The 14703-nt window shown below is 41.4% G+C and overlaps 1 protein-coding gene across 7 annotated transcripts; it reads right to left on the bottom strand.

Moving 5' to 3' along the window:
• Positions 1-7896: 7896 nt before the first annotated feature.
• LOC146621888 (GTPase IMAP family member 8-like) lies at positions 7897-10796 on the bottom strand. Of its 7 annotated transcripts, none has more exons than XM_085367594.1 (2): positions 9545-10796; positions 7897-9452 (listed from the first exon to the last, which is right to left on the bottom strand). In XM_085367594.1, the coding sequence occupies exons 1-2, from the start codon at positions 10794-10796 to the stop codon at positions 7897-7899; spliced, it is 2808 nt and encodes a 935-aa protein (XP_085223720.1). The 7 variants fall into 7 exon arrangements, with proteins under 7 accessions (XP_085223720.1, XP_085223722.1, XP_085223723.1 ...); XM_085367596.1 differs by having other exon boundaries at positions 7897-9443; positions 9545-10439; XM_085367597.1 differs by having other exon boundaries at positions 7897-9437; positions 9545-10439.
• Between the last annotated feature and the right edge of the window lie 3907 nt (positions 10797-14703).

Below are 14703 nucleotides of genomic sequence, written 5' to 3'. Positions count from 1 at the left end.
CACTAAGATAACTCAGTGCTAATTTATTAATAGTTTTGAATGTAAGGAGTAATATTTTAAATTGAATACGGTACTTTATGGGCAGCCAATGCAGGCTAGCTAGGACAGGAGTAATAGGGCAAAATTTCCTGGCACCAGTCAAGAGGCGGGCTGCTACATTTTGGACTGTTTGCAGTCTAAGAAGAAGAGAAGAGGGAAGACTGTAGTACAAGGAGTTACAATAATCCAACCTGGAGGTCACAAAAGCGTGAATAAGCTTCTCCAGGTCCTCATGCGGAACATAATGCCTAGCCTTAGAGATAAGGCGCAGTTGGTGGAAGCTAGATCTCACTACAGCAGACACTTGCTTATCGACTTTGAACGAGCTATCCAGCAGTGCACCCAAGTTACTGACATAGTCACAAGAAAAGCTAGCAAAGGGACCCAGGGCAGCACAGAGTTGGGCACGAGGGATTTTACTGTTGAACACCACAGTCTCAGTCGAGGGAATTACTCAGGAACCATTCTTTGACCTCACGCATGCATTCTGGAAAGTAGTGCAGGGACACAGTAAGGTCATCAGTAAGTTCAAAATAGATCTGTCGTCGGCGTAACAGTGGAAGGCGATATTGTATTTTTCAAAGATTGTATTTGCTCCCTCTAGGTGCAATGAGAAAAGAATAGGGCCTAAAAATGATCCTTGAGGCACACCACAACAGACTGGTGCAGAGGAAGAGGAGAAGGTGCCCAAGTTAACCGAAAAGGACCTGTCAGCGAGGTATGATTTAAACCAGTGGAGGGCAGTGCCTCTAATACCCACAGTGTGTTCAAGTCTTAATAATAAGATGTTATGGTCCACCATATCAAAAGCCGAAGAGAGGTCCAGTAAAACTAGGACCATAGAGCGTCCAGTATCAGTAATTACAAGAATATCATTAAGAACTCTAACCAACGCTGTTTCAGTGCTATGCAGTGGCTTAAAAGCAGATTGAAATTTCTCAGCAATATTGTTCGTGTCCAAGTACGCCTGGAGCTGGGAGAGAACTAGTCTCTCCAGGATCTTGGATAATAATGAGAGGTTAGAGATCGGTCTGTAGTTTGAAAGGTCTAGGAACAACAAGTAAGCCTGCAGTGTGAGAGCGAAGTGCTCTAATAGGGTGATATGGTACTAGTAGTTTAGAGATGTTGTACAAATGGAAGAAAATATTTGTTTAATATGCACAATGAAGGACATATCCTGGTCAAAAATCAATCAATCAATCTTAGTAAGTTACACGTACATGTTGCGTGTTGCACATACAGTTACCTGCACCCTTTACATCCTTCCCTCTTTACATCTTCCACCATTTAAAAAGGACGTGACATGCAATTCTTTAGGCTTCGAGAACAAAACTGAGAGACTCTCTGAAGGTTAGAGTTAGACGAGTCTAGAAAAGGACATGAGAAGCCAAGCAGGAAAGCTAAGGGAGGAGAGGGAGAGAGATGTGACTGCCTCTGTCAAGAGCCAAAGCAAAATGAGCAAAAATGACTCCAAGGTTCCTCACAGCGTTACTGGAGGCCAAGGTAATGCCATCCAGAGTAAGAATCTGGTTAGATACCATATTTCTAAGCTTTTCAGGGCCGAGTACAATAACCTCAGTTTGATCTGAATTAAGAAGCAGAAAGTTAGCGGCCATCCAGGTCTTTATGTCTTTAAGACATTCCTGCAGTTTAACTCATTGGTGTGTGTTATCTGGCTTCATGGACAGATAGAGCTGGGTGTCATCTGCATAGCAGTGTAAATGTATGCTATGTCTTCTAATGATGCTGCCTAAGGGAAGCATGTATAATGTAAACAGAATTGGTGCTTGATGATTAAACAGGCTGGACACAATAATATAATATATATAATTATAAATTGAGGTTTACTCAGTAGACAAAGAAACAGTTTGATCTGATTCTTAGGACTGATGTGTGTTTCTTAGTTTAAGCGCACGGATAAAGCGCATGAGCAAAAGAGAAACTCTTGCAGGCGCAGTGGTTTCTTTGTGTGCATAGCTGCTGAGTTCTGCCCACGTGATTGTTGGATTTACACCGGTGAAATGAAATTATTTGCTCTAATTATGTTTTTCCCCCCATGGGACTAAAGATCATTCCATATGCAGCACATCCAGAAGAAAACTGTACCAAAGTAAAGATGATCTGACTGATCGCTTTGAATATGAATCCAACAAGGTTGATTTGAGCCATTCAGTAAAACAAAGATGATTGCATCTTTGTTTTACTGAATGGCTCAAATTTATTCTTCTGCATGAAACTTGTTAAACAGCCAGTTAATGATGTAATCAATAACTGGTATTGATTAAATCTGAAGCCTGAAGTCCATCGGAGCGAAGTAGAAGCGTGTCTGGCTGACCGTACATGAGGAGAGGACAGGAGGTGTCCTGGAGGTCGGAGTCTTGTTGTTGGGACTGGATGGAGTCTGGATGCTGGATCTGTGCTCTGTGGTCCTGCTTCCATCCATCGTGGTCTGGGTGATGTTCTCAGTGTGAACTGTGGGACTCTGCCCTTTAGGCTGATTTATATCATGAGAGCTGCGTGCTGATTGGATGAGACAGAACAGGACCTACAGGTCCAGGTCTCCATTGTTCAAGTGAACCCCCCCCCCCCCCCCCCCCCCCCCCACCTCACCACAGGGCCCTGAAGCCATTCAGGAACAAACCAGAGTGTAATCAAAGCTGTTGATTAGTTTTAGTTGAACACAAAGACTTTGATCATTGATTTATTGTAATAATTCATAAAAACAACCCAACATTTCACAGAGATAAAGCAGCGAGCTCTGAACTGTCTGAAAGATCTTTAAACATAAACTGGTTCAAATGGCAGTTTGTTCTTCAGCATCATCTCCAAAAAAACCTCCAGCTCTGAAATGTCTCCTCAGACTCCAGCACTCATAAACGTCCGGTTTCACTAAAATGTTGGATGTTGTAAAACTTCAGCTCTGCAGTAACTGATGTTCACTGCAGCACAATAAATCTACAGCTACAGACATTTACGGTCTGTAGCTGACTTCATGACTCATGTCCTTTTTTAAATATTTGATATTATATTTATATTTGTATTGGGAAAAAGACATTTTCTTACAATGCTTCTTATTCTTGGAACAAATGACAGCAGGACCTGAAGCTGTGCAGCTTAACTAAACTGAAGGGTTTTAAACTTATTCTAAGGACAATGCAGAAAGCATCAGTTCCTAATGCTTGTTATTGTATTTTATTTTTTTTTGTATTTTTCCAGTTAATTGATTATATGAATTGTAATCATTATAGTGTGTTTTAACATGATATACTTTTGTATGAATATTTTAAACAGGTCACTTTTGAAAATGAGTCCTAGTGTCTCAGTTAGATTTATTTGTATAAATAAAGAGGAAATTCTGGGAAAATTTAAAAGGAACGTTTACAGGATACTGAAGGGAAATCTTAAAAAAAATACCTTTGATATAACAGCATTAAAAATCATATTTATGTTTGTTTTTGGAGAGTGGAGACGAGAAAGTCAATGATGAGGGGATGCAGCGCCTCCCATAACCAGGGGAACATGGACACGCATACCCCTACTTGGCGGACTAACTCTTCCCGTTCCTCCTCTCTGGAACACTGCAGCCACTTGCCGCATAGCGACTCCACTGTCCAAATGATCTCCTGCTCTTGTGTCGCTGGGTCCGGCATGGTCGCGTCGTACTATCACGATCTGAGGGGACAGACCGTGCGGGGGTGTGTGTGGTGGACCCAGGTGCGAACACAAGAGAGTAGACCGGAGTAAAAAGCGAGCCTGATGTACAGACTGACCGGGAGGACATGGAGGGTGGGAACACAGACAACGCGACACAGACTACATGAAACACAGAGACTAAATACACAAGAGGGATGATCAGGGGAAGTGGCCACACATGGGAGCACAGCTGACACACATGAACCTAACGACAGGACAGGAGAGGTGAAACTAAATACACTGACATTGAATACAGACTTTCAAAGTAAAACAGGAAACATGGAGATTAGACATGACATGAACTAAACATAACCACGCAGACATGACGCATGAACCAGGGAGACTTAGTACAGGGGGAGACAACAAGACTAAACAGCAATCTAGAAATTAACTAGGTGAACTAAGCTAAGGCACAAATCAATACAAAAGATACATAAACTCAAACACTGGGTCGCTCGACCCAGGACCATGACACAAAACAGTGAAGAAGGCGCAGCAGCGCCTCTTCTTTCTCAGGAGACTAAAAAGATTCGGCATGAGCCCCCGCATCCTCAGGACCTTCTATTGCTGTGCCATTGAGAGCAGAGATGGGCAGTAACGCGTTACTTGTAACGCGTTACTGTAATCTGATTACTTTTTTCGAGTAACGAGTAAAGTAAGGGATTACTATTGCAAAATCGGTAATTAGATTACCGTTACTTTCCCGTAGGAACGCTGCGTTACTGCGTTACTAAAACCGTGATTTTTTGCGAGAATGTCTCATGACAGTGACGTAAGCGAGTGCGCCGTTAGTGACAACAGCTGTGTGCAGATCAACAATGGATCATATATCGAGTGCAGAGAGAGTATGAGCGTGCAGCGTTTAAAGCGTGGAAGTACTGACCTTACTTTGAGTTTGATTCCATAAAAAGTGACAAAAACATTAGTGTCCGCTGTGCGTGGGAAGAAAACTTCTTTTTACAGCGAAAAAACCCCTAAACTTCCGAGCAAGCACCGAGTAGCTACGACGTAATGGGAAACTCACAGAGAAACTCGCGGATTCTTCCACTGACCGCGGCACACCTGCACCAGGGTAAACCTCCGCCTGCCCCACTCCTGCTTTACAGGTGAAAATAGAGCAACAGGACCGCTGAGTCTTTGACTTTATTTATGTTCTGCTGTGTTTTACTTGCATCTATTTGAAAGAGTGAGTGTAAACACAAAAAATTATTTTATTTTATGTGCTGGAATGTGCAGAAAATAGGTTTAAATGTTAAACTCATTTATTCAACTCAGAGAATGTTGCATATAATTAAATTTTTGCTTGATGCATAAAGTTAAAAGATTAAAAATGATAAAACAAGTTAAAAAAAGAGACTTTTCCATTTGATTACATTTTGTATGATGGATTATGTAGAAAAAGTAGAATTGGGCTGAAAGATCTATCGCTTTATCACCTCTTCAGGTTGTAAATCGTGTTTTTAAAAAGTAACTAAGTAACTAAGTAATTAATTACTTTTGAAAATAAGTAATCAGTAAAGTAACGGGATTACTTTTTTGGGGAAGTAATCAGTAATTAGTTACTGATTACTTTTTTCAAGTAACTTGACCAACACTGATTGAGAGCATCCTCACTGGATGCATCACCACCTGGTACGGCAACAGCAGCACTAACAACCGCAAAGCTCTCCAGAGAGTAGCGCGGTGTGGGGAAAGGATAACTGGAGGTGAGCTTCCCTCCCTCCAGGACATCTACAGGAAGCGCTGCCTGAGGAAAGCGGGGAGGATCATCAAGGACTCCAGTCACCCCAGCCATAAACTGTTCAGACTACTTCCATCGGGAAGGAGGTTCTGCAGCATCGGGTCCCAAACCAGCAGACTGAGAGACAGCTTCTTCCATCAGGCCATCAGACTGCTGAACACTTCATAGACATCTCAGCTTCACTTACCAGAACTTCAACATTATGCACTCCACACTGTATATAAATGCCACTCGTTTTGCACATTTCCAACTGCCGACCTCTGTAGATTTAATTTAATTTAATTTTATATATATGTATATATACACACACACACTTAGATATACATATTTACTATACATATTCAGTAATGCGCATACATACTATCCCATAGCCCCCATCCTTAAAACCTCCTCCCTCACAGAGAGAATTATGACCTTGTTTTCTGCTTGTCCATCATCTAAAACAGGAGTCTCTGTTTAACGTCTCCCATGAACTTACAATGGCCTCACTGTGGCAAGTGTGTGTGGTAGAGCATAAGGCCCATTTGTAGTTCACATGCATACAACTAAGTGAGAAAGTGATATTACTGTTACTAATGTGATATGATTAAAATATGTGAACAATACACAGGATAAAGAAATCTGCCACCACACGGGAAACATGGAATTGTCTTCCATTATTCTGCCGATGACTCGAGGATTCATTAAAAAGATAAATGGTTTATCAGCAGACTCCCTGCTCAGGTGTCTTGATAAATTAAAGGCCTGGATGGCTTTGGGCTTTTTGCATTTTAATGAACAGAAAACAGAAGTGACGGTTTTTGGTGGCTTTTCTGAGACCACGACTATGGATCTTGGTTCTTTGACACAGTTTGTTAAACCAATCATCACTAATCTGGGAGTTAAAATGGAAAACATACATCAGTATAAGTGGAGATATTAATTCAATGTTTACTTTGATGAAACATCAAGAAAGACATGAAGTTACTGTAAAAAGGTTTTGGACTTCACCATTTAACAACAGTCCACACTGAACCACAGACAAGAACTGTAGTAAAATCAAATAATCCATATGAAACAAGCAAACGACATATCATTAAAATCAGTCTCAGTTATGTCATTAATTATGAAACAAAAACATATTGGAGAATCAATAATCAAAGAAAAAAATCAAAACATTAAAGGCATTTTATTACAATATGCTATTGATTTAATCGATATTAATATATATAAAAAATTAAGTTAATGCTGTAATATTTGTAATTTAAAGGTCACAGAGAAAATAGAATGACTTATATGTAAACATTCAATTTCATTCAAGTCATAAAAATCTTTTTTTTTTTTACTGAAAGAAAACCAAACTGTCTCTAATGACCAAAACTAAAGACGTTTTCCTCTCACCTATTTATTCATACATTTATGATAAATTGCCTTCTTTACTAATCAAACATATATTTATGAAAATAGTAATGGTTATAAATGAACATATTGTTACTTAACAACTCAGGGACATAAAACTCAGGGAATCCACACGTTCGGCTTTAATAATACAGTATATAATATTAGCCACAAAACAGCAGTTTGTGGGGATAGGTTAATTGGATAATCCAAATTGCCACTAGGTGTGAATGTGCGAGTGAATGTGAGTATGAATGGTTGTCTGTCCTTGTGTGTTGGCCCTGCGACAGACTGGCGACCTGTCCAGGGTGTACCCCGCCTTTCGCCCTATGACAGCTGGGATAGGCTCCAGCACCCCCCGCGACCCTGAAAAGGAGAAGCGGTAGCGAATGGATGGATGGATGGATAATATTAGCCAGTCTGAGTACAGTCTTACTTGATACACATATACTGTGTTGTGATAACAGCTGTATTATACCACTGTCTTTTCATATTTAGACACAACTATAGTTACATGTCTCATTATTAAGTCTCTATTAACTAGCAGTCGAAGTATATTATGATCACACAAAACTGTATTACAGCTTTCTGCCATATTGTTTACTGTAATAATCAAATAACATGTCGATCCACTGTAATTTTTTTATTGACTGTTTTTACTATTATAATTCATTTTTCCCCTTTTCGGATCATTTTGTGGCCTGGCTGCATCTGACGTCAGAGATTTGTGTTGAACTAATAAATTCTGCTGTGATTGTTCATTGTAATTGGTGACAGAAATAAATTACATAATTATGTGAAGAAGTGCTTGTATAATAACTTGTCTTTAGTGTTTTTGTAAGCTAACAAATGGAGTTCTGTAACATACCCTTATATTGTTAGATTGTTTTTTGTGTATTCATTGGAAATGAATACATGTATTTAGCTTTAGAAAATAATGAATGTCACAAGACTGGGGAAGTATACAGAACTTTAAAGAAGTACTGATTCATTTTTGTTTGTTTTTACTGACATAAAATGAAGCATCTGAAACTGTTCGTTTCTTATCACATAACGCTGCAGGCTGATGCGTCATTGATCTTTTCTGATAAGATTTCTTGCATAAGCGTCACTAATTCTTTTTCATGTGTTTCCTGGAGTTCCTCTTTTTTATCCTCATCCTTCACTTTCTTCATTTCATTTTCCTGTTTTTCCAGTAATCTCTTGATCCTGTAATAACTAGAATTCCTTTTGATGACATGTTTCAGTAACTCATTCATTTCCTTCTGATATTCTTTCTTCTGATAAGCTAATTCCTCCACAAGTTTCTTTTGGGATTCATTGGCATTTTCAGCTTGCTTTCTGGCTTCTTCTTCATGTTTTTTCTTCATCTCCTCCAGGGTTTTCTTATGTTTCTCCTCCAGCTCTTTTTTTTCTTTTTCCTCCTGTTCTCTTCTGAGGTGATCCTCCTTAAGTTTGTTTTCATATATTTGCTTTTCTTGTTTGTACTTTTCTTCAAGCTCTTTGATTTTTTGCTCTTCCTCTCGTCTCGTCTCTTCTTCTTGTCGTTGTTTCTCCCACCATTCTTTCTGTTCTTTCTCCCACTCTTCTTGTTGTTTTCTCAGCTGTTCTCGGCTTTCTTCCAGCTTTCTGTCGACATTTGTCTTTTCCTCTTTTTCTGACTGAATTTGTTTATCCACAATTTCAATCTGTTTGTTAAAATTCTCTCGATATCTTTCTACTTCCTTTTTCTTATTGATTTCTTCTTCATTTCTAATTTGTTCTTCTTTTCTTCTCCTCTCTTGTTCGAACCTAATTTTCTCCTCCATTTCCTGAAGTTCTTTGGCTTTTTCTTGTCTCTCCTGTTCCATTTGTTTTCTCTCTTTTTCCATTGTTTCCTTAATGGTTTCCATTTCTTGGTTGTATTTTCTCTGAATCTCTTCTTCCTTCTTCTTTAGAATGCTCTCCATTTTCATCTGTATCGCTACTTCAGCCTCTTGCAGCATCTGATTGGTGTAGAAGCTTCCTCCATTGTCCTTCACCATGGTGTCAATCTTTGTTATCAGCTCACTGACTTGTGTGCGGTTTTGTTTCTCAGAGTTATTGAACACATGGTATCTTCCTCCACAGTCAGAGATCAGCTTCTTAAAGGAATCATGACATTTGTTCTTGATGTAATCATCAACAGACTCTCCCTGACGCTCCAGTTCATCACCTCTGGTTAAAAGAACAATGATGAACTTTTCTGAATCCTTCCTAAAGAATTTCTTGATGAGCTTCAGTGTCTCCTTCTCTTCTGCTGTGAATCTGCCGACCTGTATCACCACCAAGAAGACATGCGGTCCTGGAGCCAGGAGACTGACACATTTCACCATCTCCTCTTGAATTTCTTCATTGGACAAACTTGTGTCAAACAGACCAGGAGTGTCGACCACAACAACAGGACGACCGTCCACCTCACCGTGTACTTTCTGACATCGTTGTGTAACTGATATTTGACTTGATGCAGCTGTAAACTCATCTCTTCCTAAAATGGTGTTTCCTGTAGAGCTCTTTCCACAGCCGGTCTTCCCAATCAGCACAATCCTGAGACAGTCTGAGTCCTGTTCTCCAACTTCACCACCTAAAACATAAACATAAAGTTTTATATTCATTGTTGTAGGTTGTTATATCAAGACTGTAGGACATCAGACTAAGAAAAATATTTGTTCTTACCTGTGATCATGTTCATCTTCAATTTCTTAGCTTCATCTTGTTGCCTCTTAATGATTTTCTCTTGTTGTAAGACTTTCTCCATTTGTGCATGTAGCAAGGTTATAGCTGTATAACAGTGTGGTTTGCCCATGCTCTTTTCAGACAGGCTCATTTTATCCACAGTCTGAAGCATGGTCTCCAAACTATCCCTCTGCTGTTTAGCCTTGATATTGAGAACCACATGTCTTTGTCTAAAAGTCTGAAGGAGCTTCTGGATGTCCTGGTTTTCCTTGAAAAAGTTAAGAACAGCTGGATCTGTAGGATCTGAGTCCACGGTGAACAGAATCATGGTGAAGTCATTGACCCGAGAGCTGAATGTTTCCTGGATGGTCTCTAACTCTCCCTTGTCTTCATCAGTGAGGGGAGCCACAGGTAGGACCAGGATGAAGGCATGGATTGCCTGACAGAGGGAGATACACTTGAATGATTCCTCCATCACTGCCTCCTGAGGTTTTCCATACAAGGCAGGCAGCTCCACCAGGGAAACCCAACGTCCACACACCTCTCCCTGATGTTTAACACACTCTGATGAGTTGGAGGCTGAATGAAGCTCAGTCTGACCTAAAATGGCCTTGGCTGCTGACGTCTTCACTGCTCCTCTCCTCCCACACAGAACCAGGTTCAGACTGGACTTCACTCTCGTGGGTTTAGCCTCTTCTTTTAACATGAGATATTTTCCCCAGTTTTTACTCACTATTTGATTCATTTTTTCCATAAACTTTGAGTAAGATATGGGAATGTCTTTTTTGTCAAAACTGATATATTCCTGCCTGTGATCACAGTGTTTGATGAGTCTTTCCACTGAGGAACTCTTTCTCTCATTATGTGTCAGGATGACCATGGAGTGCTTAAATGCATCTTGACCAAACACACTGAGGACCAAGTTCAGATTTTTTCTGTCCTCTTCAGAGAAATCAGAAGGTTTCACTAACAGCAGCAGAACATTTGGTCCAGGAGGACAGAGACTCACACAGCTCTTCATCACTTCTAACAATTTATCAACAGACAGACTGAAGATGTCGGGAGTTTTGACTACTGTTAACGGTTTCCCGTTCCACTCTCCAGAGGCAGCGTGACATTGCCTTCCTCCAAGGACTTTAGACACAATGGATCTTTTCTTTCCAGTGATGATGTTTTCCAGGGCTGATTTCTTGTCATCATTTTTTCCAAACAGCATTATTCTGAGTTCATGTGCTGAAAAAAAAAATTTCATAATGAGAACACACATATTTCCATCACACTCCTATTTACCACATTTCATTATGTAGTTTTCAATAACTAAATAGACCAGAAAAATGTTCTTTAAAATATTTCTGACTATATCTTTTAGTTGGTTACAGGTGGATCAGCACAGACAGAAAACTTAATGTTACAGACTCAAGTGACACCTAACAACTGCCATCAAATTTGAATATTATCTCACTGTCGACTGATCCATCCATCTCTCACCATGTTGTCGCAGTGTGTGTGTGTGTGTGTGTGAAACTATGGACCGTATTTACTAAATGCAGTCCCCAGTTACAGTTAGGTGTGGGTAGTTTCCTTTTACACTCAGCTGTCTCTGCAACACGATGGACTGGTACAGCATCCGTATCACTTCAGCCGCAGCACCAATCCGTCTCTCAATATCCTGCTTCCTTCTCCCGTCACTTGTGAACAACACCTAAAAATACCTAAAATCCTCCACTTGGGACAGGATCTCATCCATGACCCAGAGTGGGCTCTTCAAACTTTTCCGACTGAGGAACATGGTGGAAATTTGAAAATGTTGATTCTCATCCCCACTGCTCACACTAGGCCACGGCCTGTTACAGGCAAACTGGAGGCCATTTCCCACCAGGAGTCTGACTTATTGCCTCAACGTTCCACATGCCACAGCTGTGAGTTGAAGATCTCGTGGACTGGAGCCTCTGCCTGGCATTCGCAGCGCACCTTCACTGTACTTTTAGGTGTGCTTGGTCTGTCCGTGTGATTCGACTCACCACCAGGTGGTGATCAGCTGATATCTCAGCCCAACTCTTTACCAGAGTGTCCAGAACATATGGCTACAGGTCCAGTGATACATTTACAAAATCCATCATCGACCTGTGACCTAGGGCATCCTGGTGCCATGTGCACTTATGGAAACCCCTATGTTCGAACATGGTACTCGTTATGGACAAAATGGGATTTGCCCATAAGTCCGAGAAATAAACGGAGTGTCACAGGGCTCTGTATTAGGTCCGCTTCTATTTATCATTTACATAAACAATCTTGGTCTAAATGTGCTAGATGCAACATTGCACTTCTATGCTGATGACACAGTTATTTACAGCTGTGGTTCAACTCTTGTCCAAGCCATTGACTTCTTGCAGAAAACATTTTCTCCTGTCCAGTACTCATTACTTTAGCTTAAACTAAAGCTTTTATTCGCCACATGCAGTGGCAGGGTGCCCTGCAGTGGAATGAACCCGCCCCCCGACCATACACACACAACACAGACATCACATGGGGATACAAGTCAGAGAACGGTTGCATTACAGAAAAACACTGAAATGTACACTACAATGGGAAAGTACAAGAGGAAAAAAAAGAGACCTCTGCTCATGCTGTGCTATAGGAGGACAGCATGAGAACAGGAAACAAAAAAACTCCTCCGCACAGAAAAGCACATAAATGTCCACAGCACAAAAATATGGAGCACGTGACCAGCAACAGGGTTGGGTAGGGGGTGAGGAGTAATCCCAGGCAACACAGCAGCCATCCTGCCACTGCGCCGTCTCTCCAGCGCGGGCCCAGACCTGCCTCGTGTTCCCCGACCCGCCTCGTGTTCCCCAAGAGGAGTCAAGCATCGAAGGCGTTGGAAGGGGAGGGGGGAGAGTGAGTGCTTATCAGTGTAAGTGTATGTGTGTGTGTGTGTCCATAGTTCAGCTGAGACAGTGTCCTTCGCACTATCAGGCTAAGTAAACAGACTACCAGCCAACCCAGGTGGCCTTGCATGGAATGGGAAGAACAGTCTAAACACAGTCGTTATCAGGGTGTTGTTGTACGGCTCCAGCCTTGAGCCCACAGCTGGCGCCGAAGGGATAGCCGCAATTAGATGGTATTTTTTTCTTTTATACAAACAACTCATGAGAATTTCAAAGTTGTACTTTAACACTCCGACACCGACATTGGTCTCTCAATCTCCCGTTGGAGAGCCGCGAGCTTCTCCATGATGTTATCAAACTTGCTCTCCGTGGTCTTGTCATTCTTGTGCTCAGAGAGCAGATTCTGAGAACTCACGACTGCAGTGAGCTGCTCCACGATGTGGTCCAACTTTCGCTCAGAGGTCTTATTCTGAGTGTTCATGGCAGCCGTAAGCTTCTCCAAGATCTTAACCATGCTGCACTCAGGGAGCCCATTCTGAGAAGTTGCACCTTGTCCCAACATTTCAATCCCAGCGGGCAGCCTTGGGGGGGTTTGAATAGCCGGTTCTGCTTTCTTAATTCTCCGATAAGTCAGGGCCAAGCCAGCTCCGATCAGTAAGAACCCTGTTATCATGGTTCCGAATAGGTAGATATCTTCAGCGTCCTCGATCAACAGTCCCACCAGGCACACAACCCTCCAGTTATGCCACCCGTCCATCGTGTGTCCGGCAGGGAAAGTCCTTCCAGGGCACTCGGGCTCTCCTGACCCGGGGCTTCTCGTTGAGAAGAGTGTGTCAATTGCATTCAGAGACCAGTTGATCAAATCCATAATTCTCTTTTAGGTTTTAGAAACAGACTGTGAGAGAGTGTTCCAGGGAGAAATAAAAACACGAGACAAGACAAGGACATAAGAAGCTAAGCAGGGAAGATAAGGGAGAGGAGAGGAGAAAAGTGTGACCGCCTTCGCCGAGAGCCAAACGAGCAACTCAACTGTTGTTCAACAACTGTTCTCAATTCAGGCAAAACAAAGCTAGTGTTGTTTTCTAAATCAAGGAAATGGACCCAAACAATTCCATCAGTAACCACTCTTCAGGGTAATATAATAGAGTTTGTTCACACGTAGAAATATCTGGGTTTTTCTTTTAATACAAAGAAGCAGCTTGTTGCTGCAACATTTTTACCTGTGCTGGATTATGGGGATATTCTATATATGAATGCTTCTGCTGCTCAATTTCTTCAAATGGTTGATCTGATGTTCATCACTAACCGTACATTTCAGACTCACCACTGTGAGTTCTATTCTCAGGTAGGATGGTCTGCTTTGGCAAGTCGGAGGAACTCTCACTTATGCAGTTTTATTTATATGGCAATACTGGGATTGCTGCCTTCTTATATATGTTCCCAGCTTGCAATGAAGCATGCTGGTCGCTATCCTCTTCATCCACAAGGTTATTTGTTGCTTTCTGTTCCATTTGCCCGAACTGAATTTAGAACCCTGTGCTTGGAACAACCTGCAGAACGACTGGAAAATGACTGAATTCTTTTCATTAAGTGCTTTTAAATGTAAACTAAGAATCCATGAAACTGTTTCCATTAGACTGATTGTCATTTTAACAGAATTTGGAATTTTTGTTTAATTATATTTTTATTTTTTTATTTTTTATTTATTTTTGCATGTGTGTTGTTGCTGCTGGCTGTGTTTAATTGAGTAACTTTTGTAACTGTGAGACTCTTCCTGCTGCCTGTCTTGGCCAGGTCGTCCTTGAATAAGAGGTTTTTAATCTCAATGGATCTTCCTGGTTAAATGTGTGGATGACTGAATGTAGTGTAAAGCACTTTGGGGTGCATAGGGGCTAAGTAAAGCACTATACAAATACAGGCCATTTACCATTTAAATAAAGGTTTTTAAAAAAAGAAAGAAAGAAAAAACAAACAAAAAAAACACCACTCGGCTTTTGATCCGGGAGGCTGCTCTACCCAATCACGCCCCTCCAGGTCTCATTGTCGTTGCCCACATGACTATTGAAGTCTCCCAGTAGGACAACAGGTGGAGCACCTTACCCAAGGACTCCAAGAAGGCTGGGTACTCATCATTCAGCGCATATGTGCAGATGACAGTCAGGACCCATTCCCCGACCCGAAGGCGCAGGGAACAAACCCTCTAGTCCACGGGAAAAAAACCCAACATATAGGCAGCAACCTGAGGGGATAGAATACCCACCTCGGCCTGCT

The sequence above is a fragment of the Diplotaxodon limnothrissa genome, linkage group LG12, assembly GCF_057381915.1.
Source record: "Diplotaxodon limnothrissa isolate DT_005_m linkage group LG12, D_limnothrissa_male_GT1.1, whole genome shotgun sequence".
NCBI classification, from domain to species: Eukaryota; Metazoa; Chordata; class Actinopteri; order Cichliformes; family Cichlidae; genus Diplotaxodon; species Diplotaxodon limnothrissa.
The sequence above is the reverse complement of the archived record's forward strand: the minus strand, read 5'-3'. Positions and strand labels throughout refer to the sequence as shown.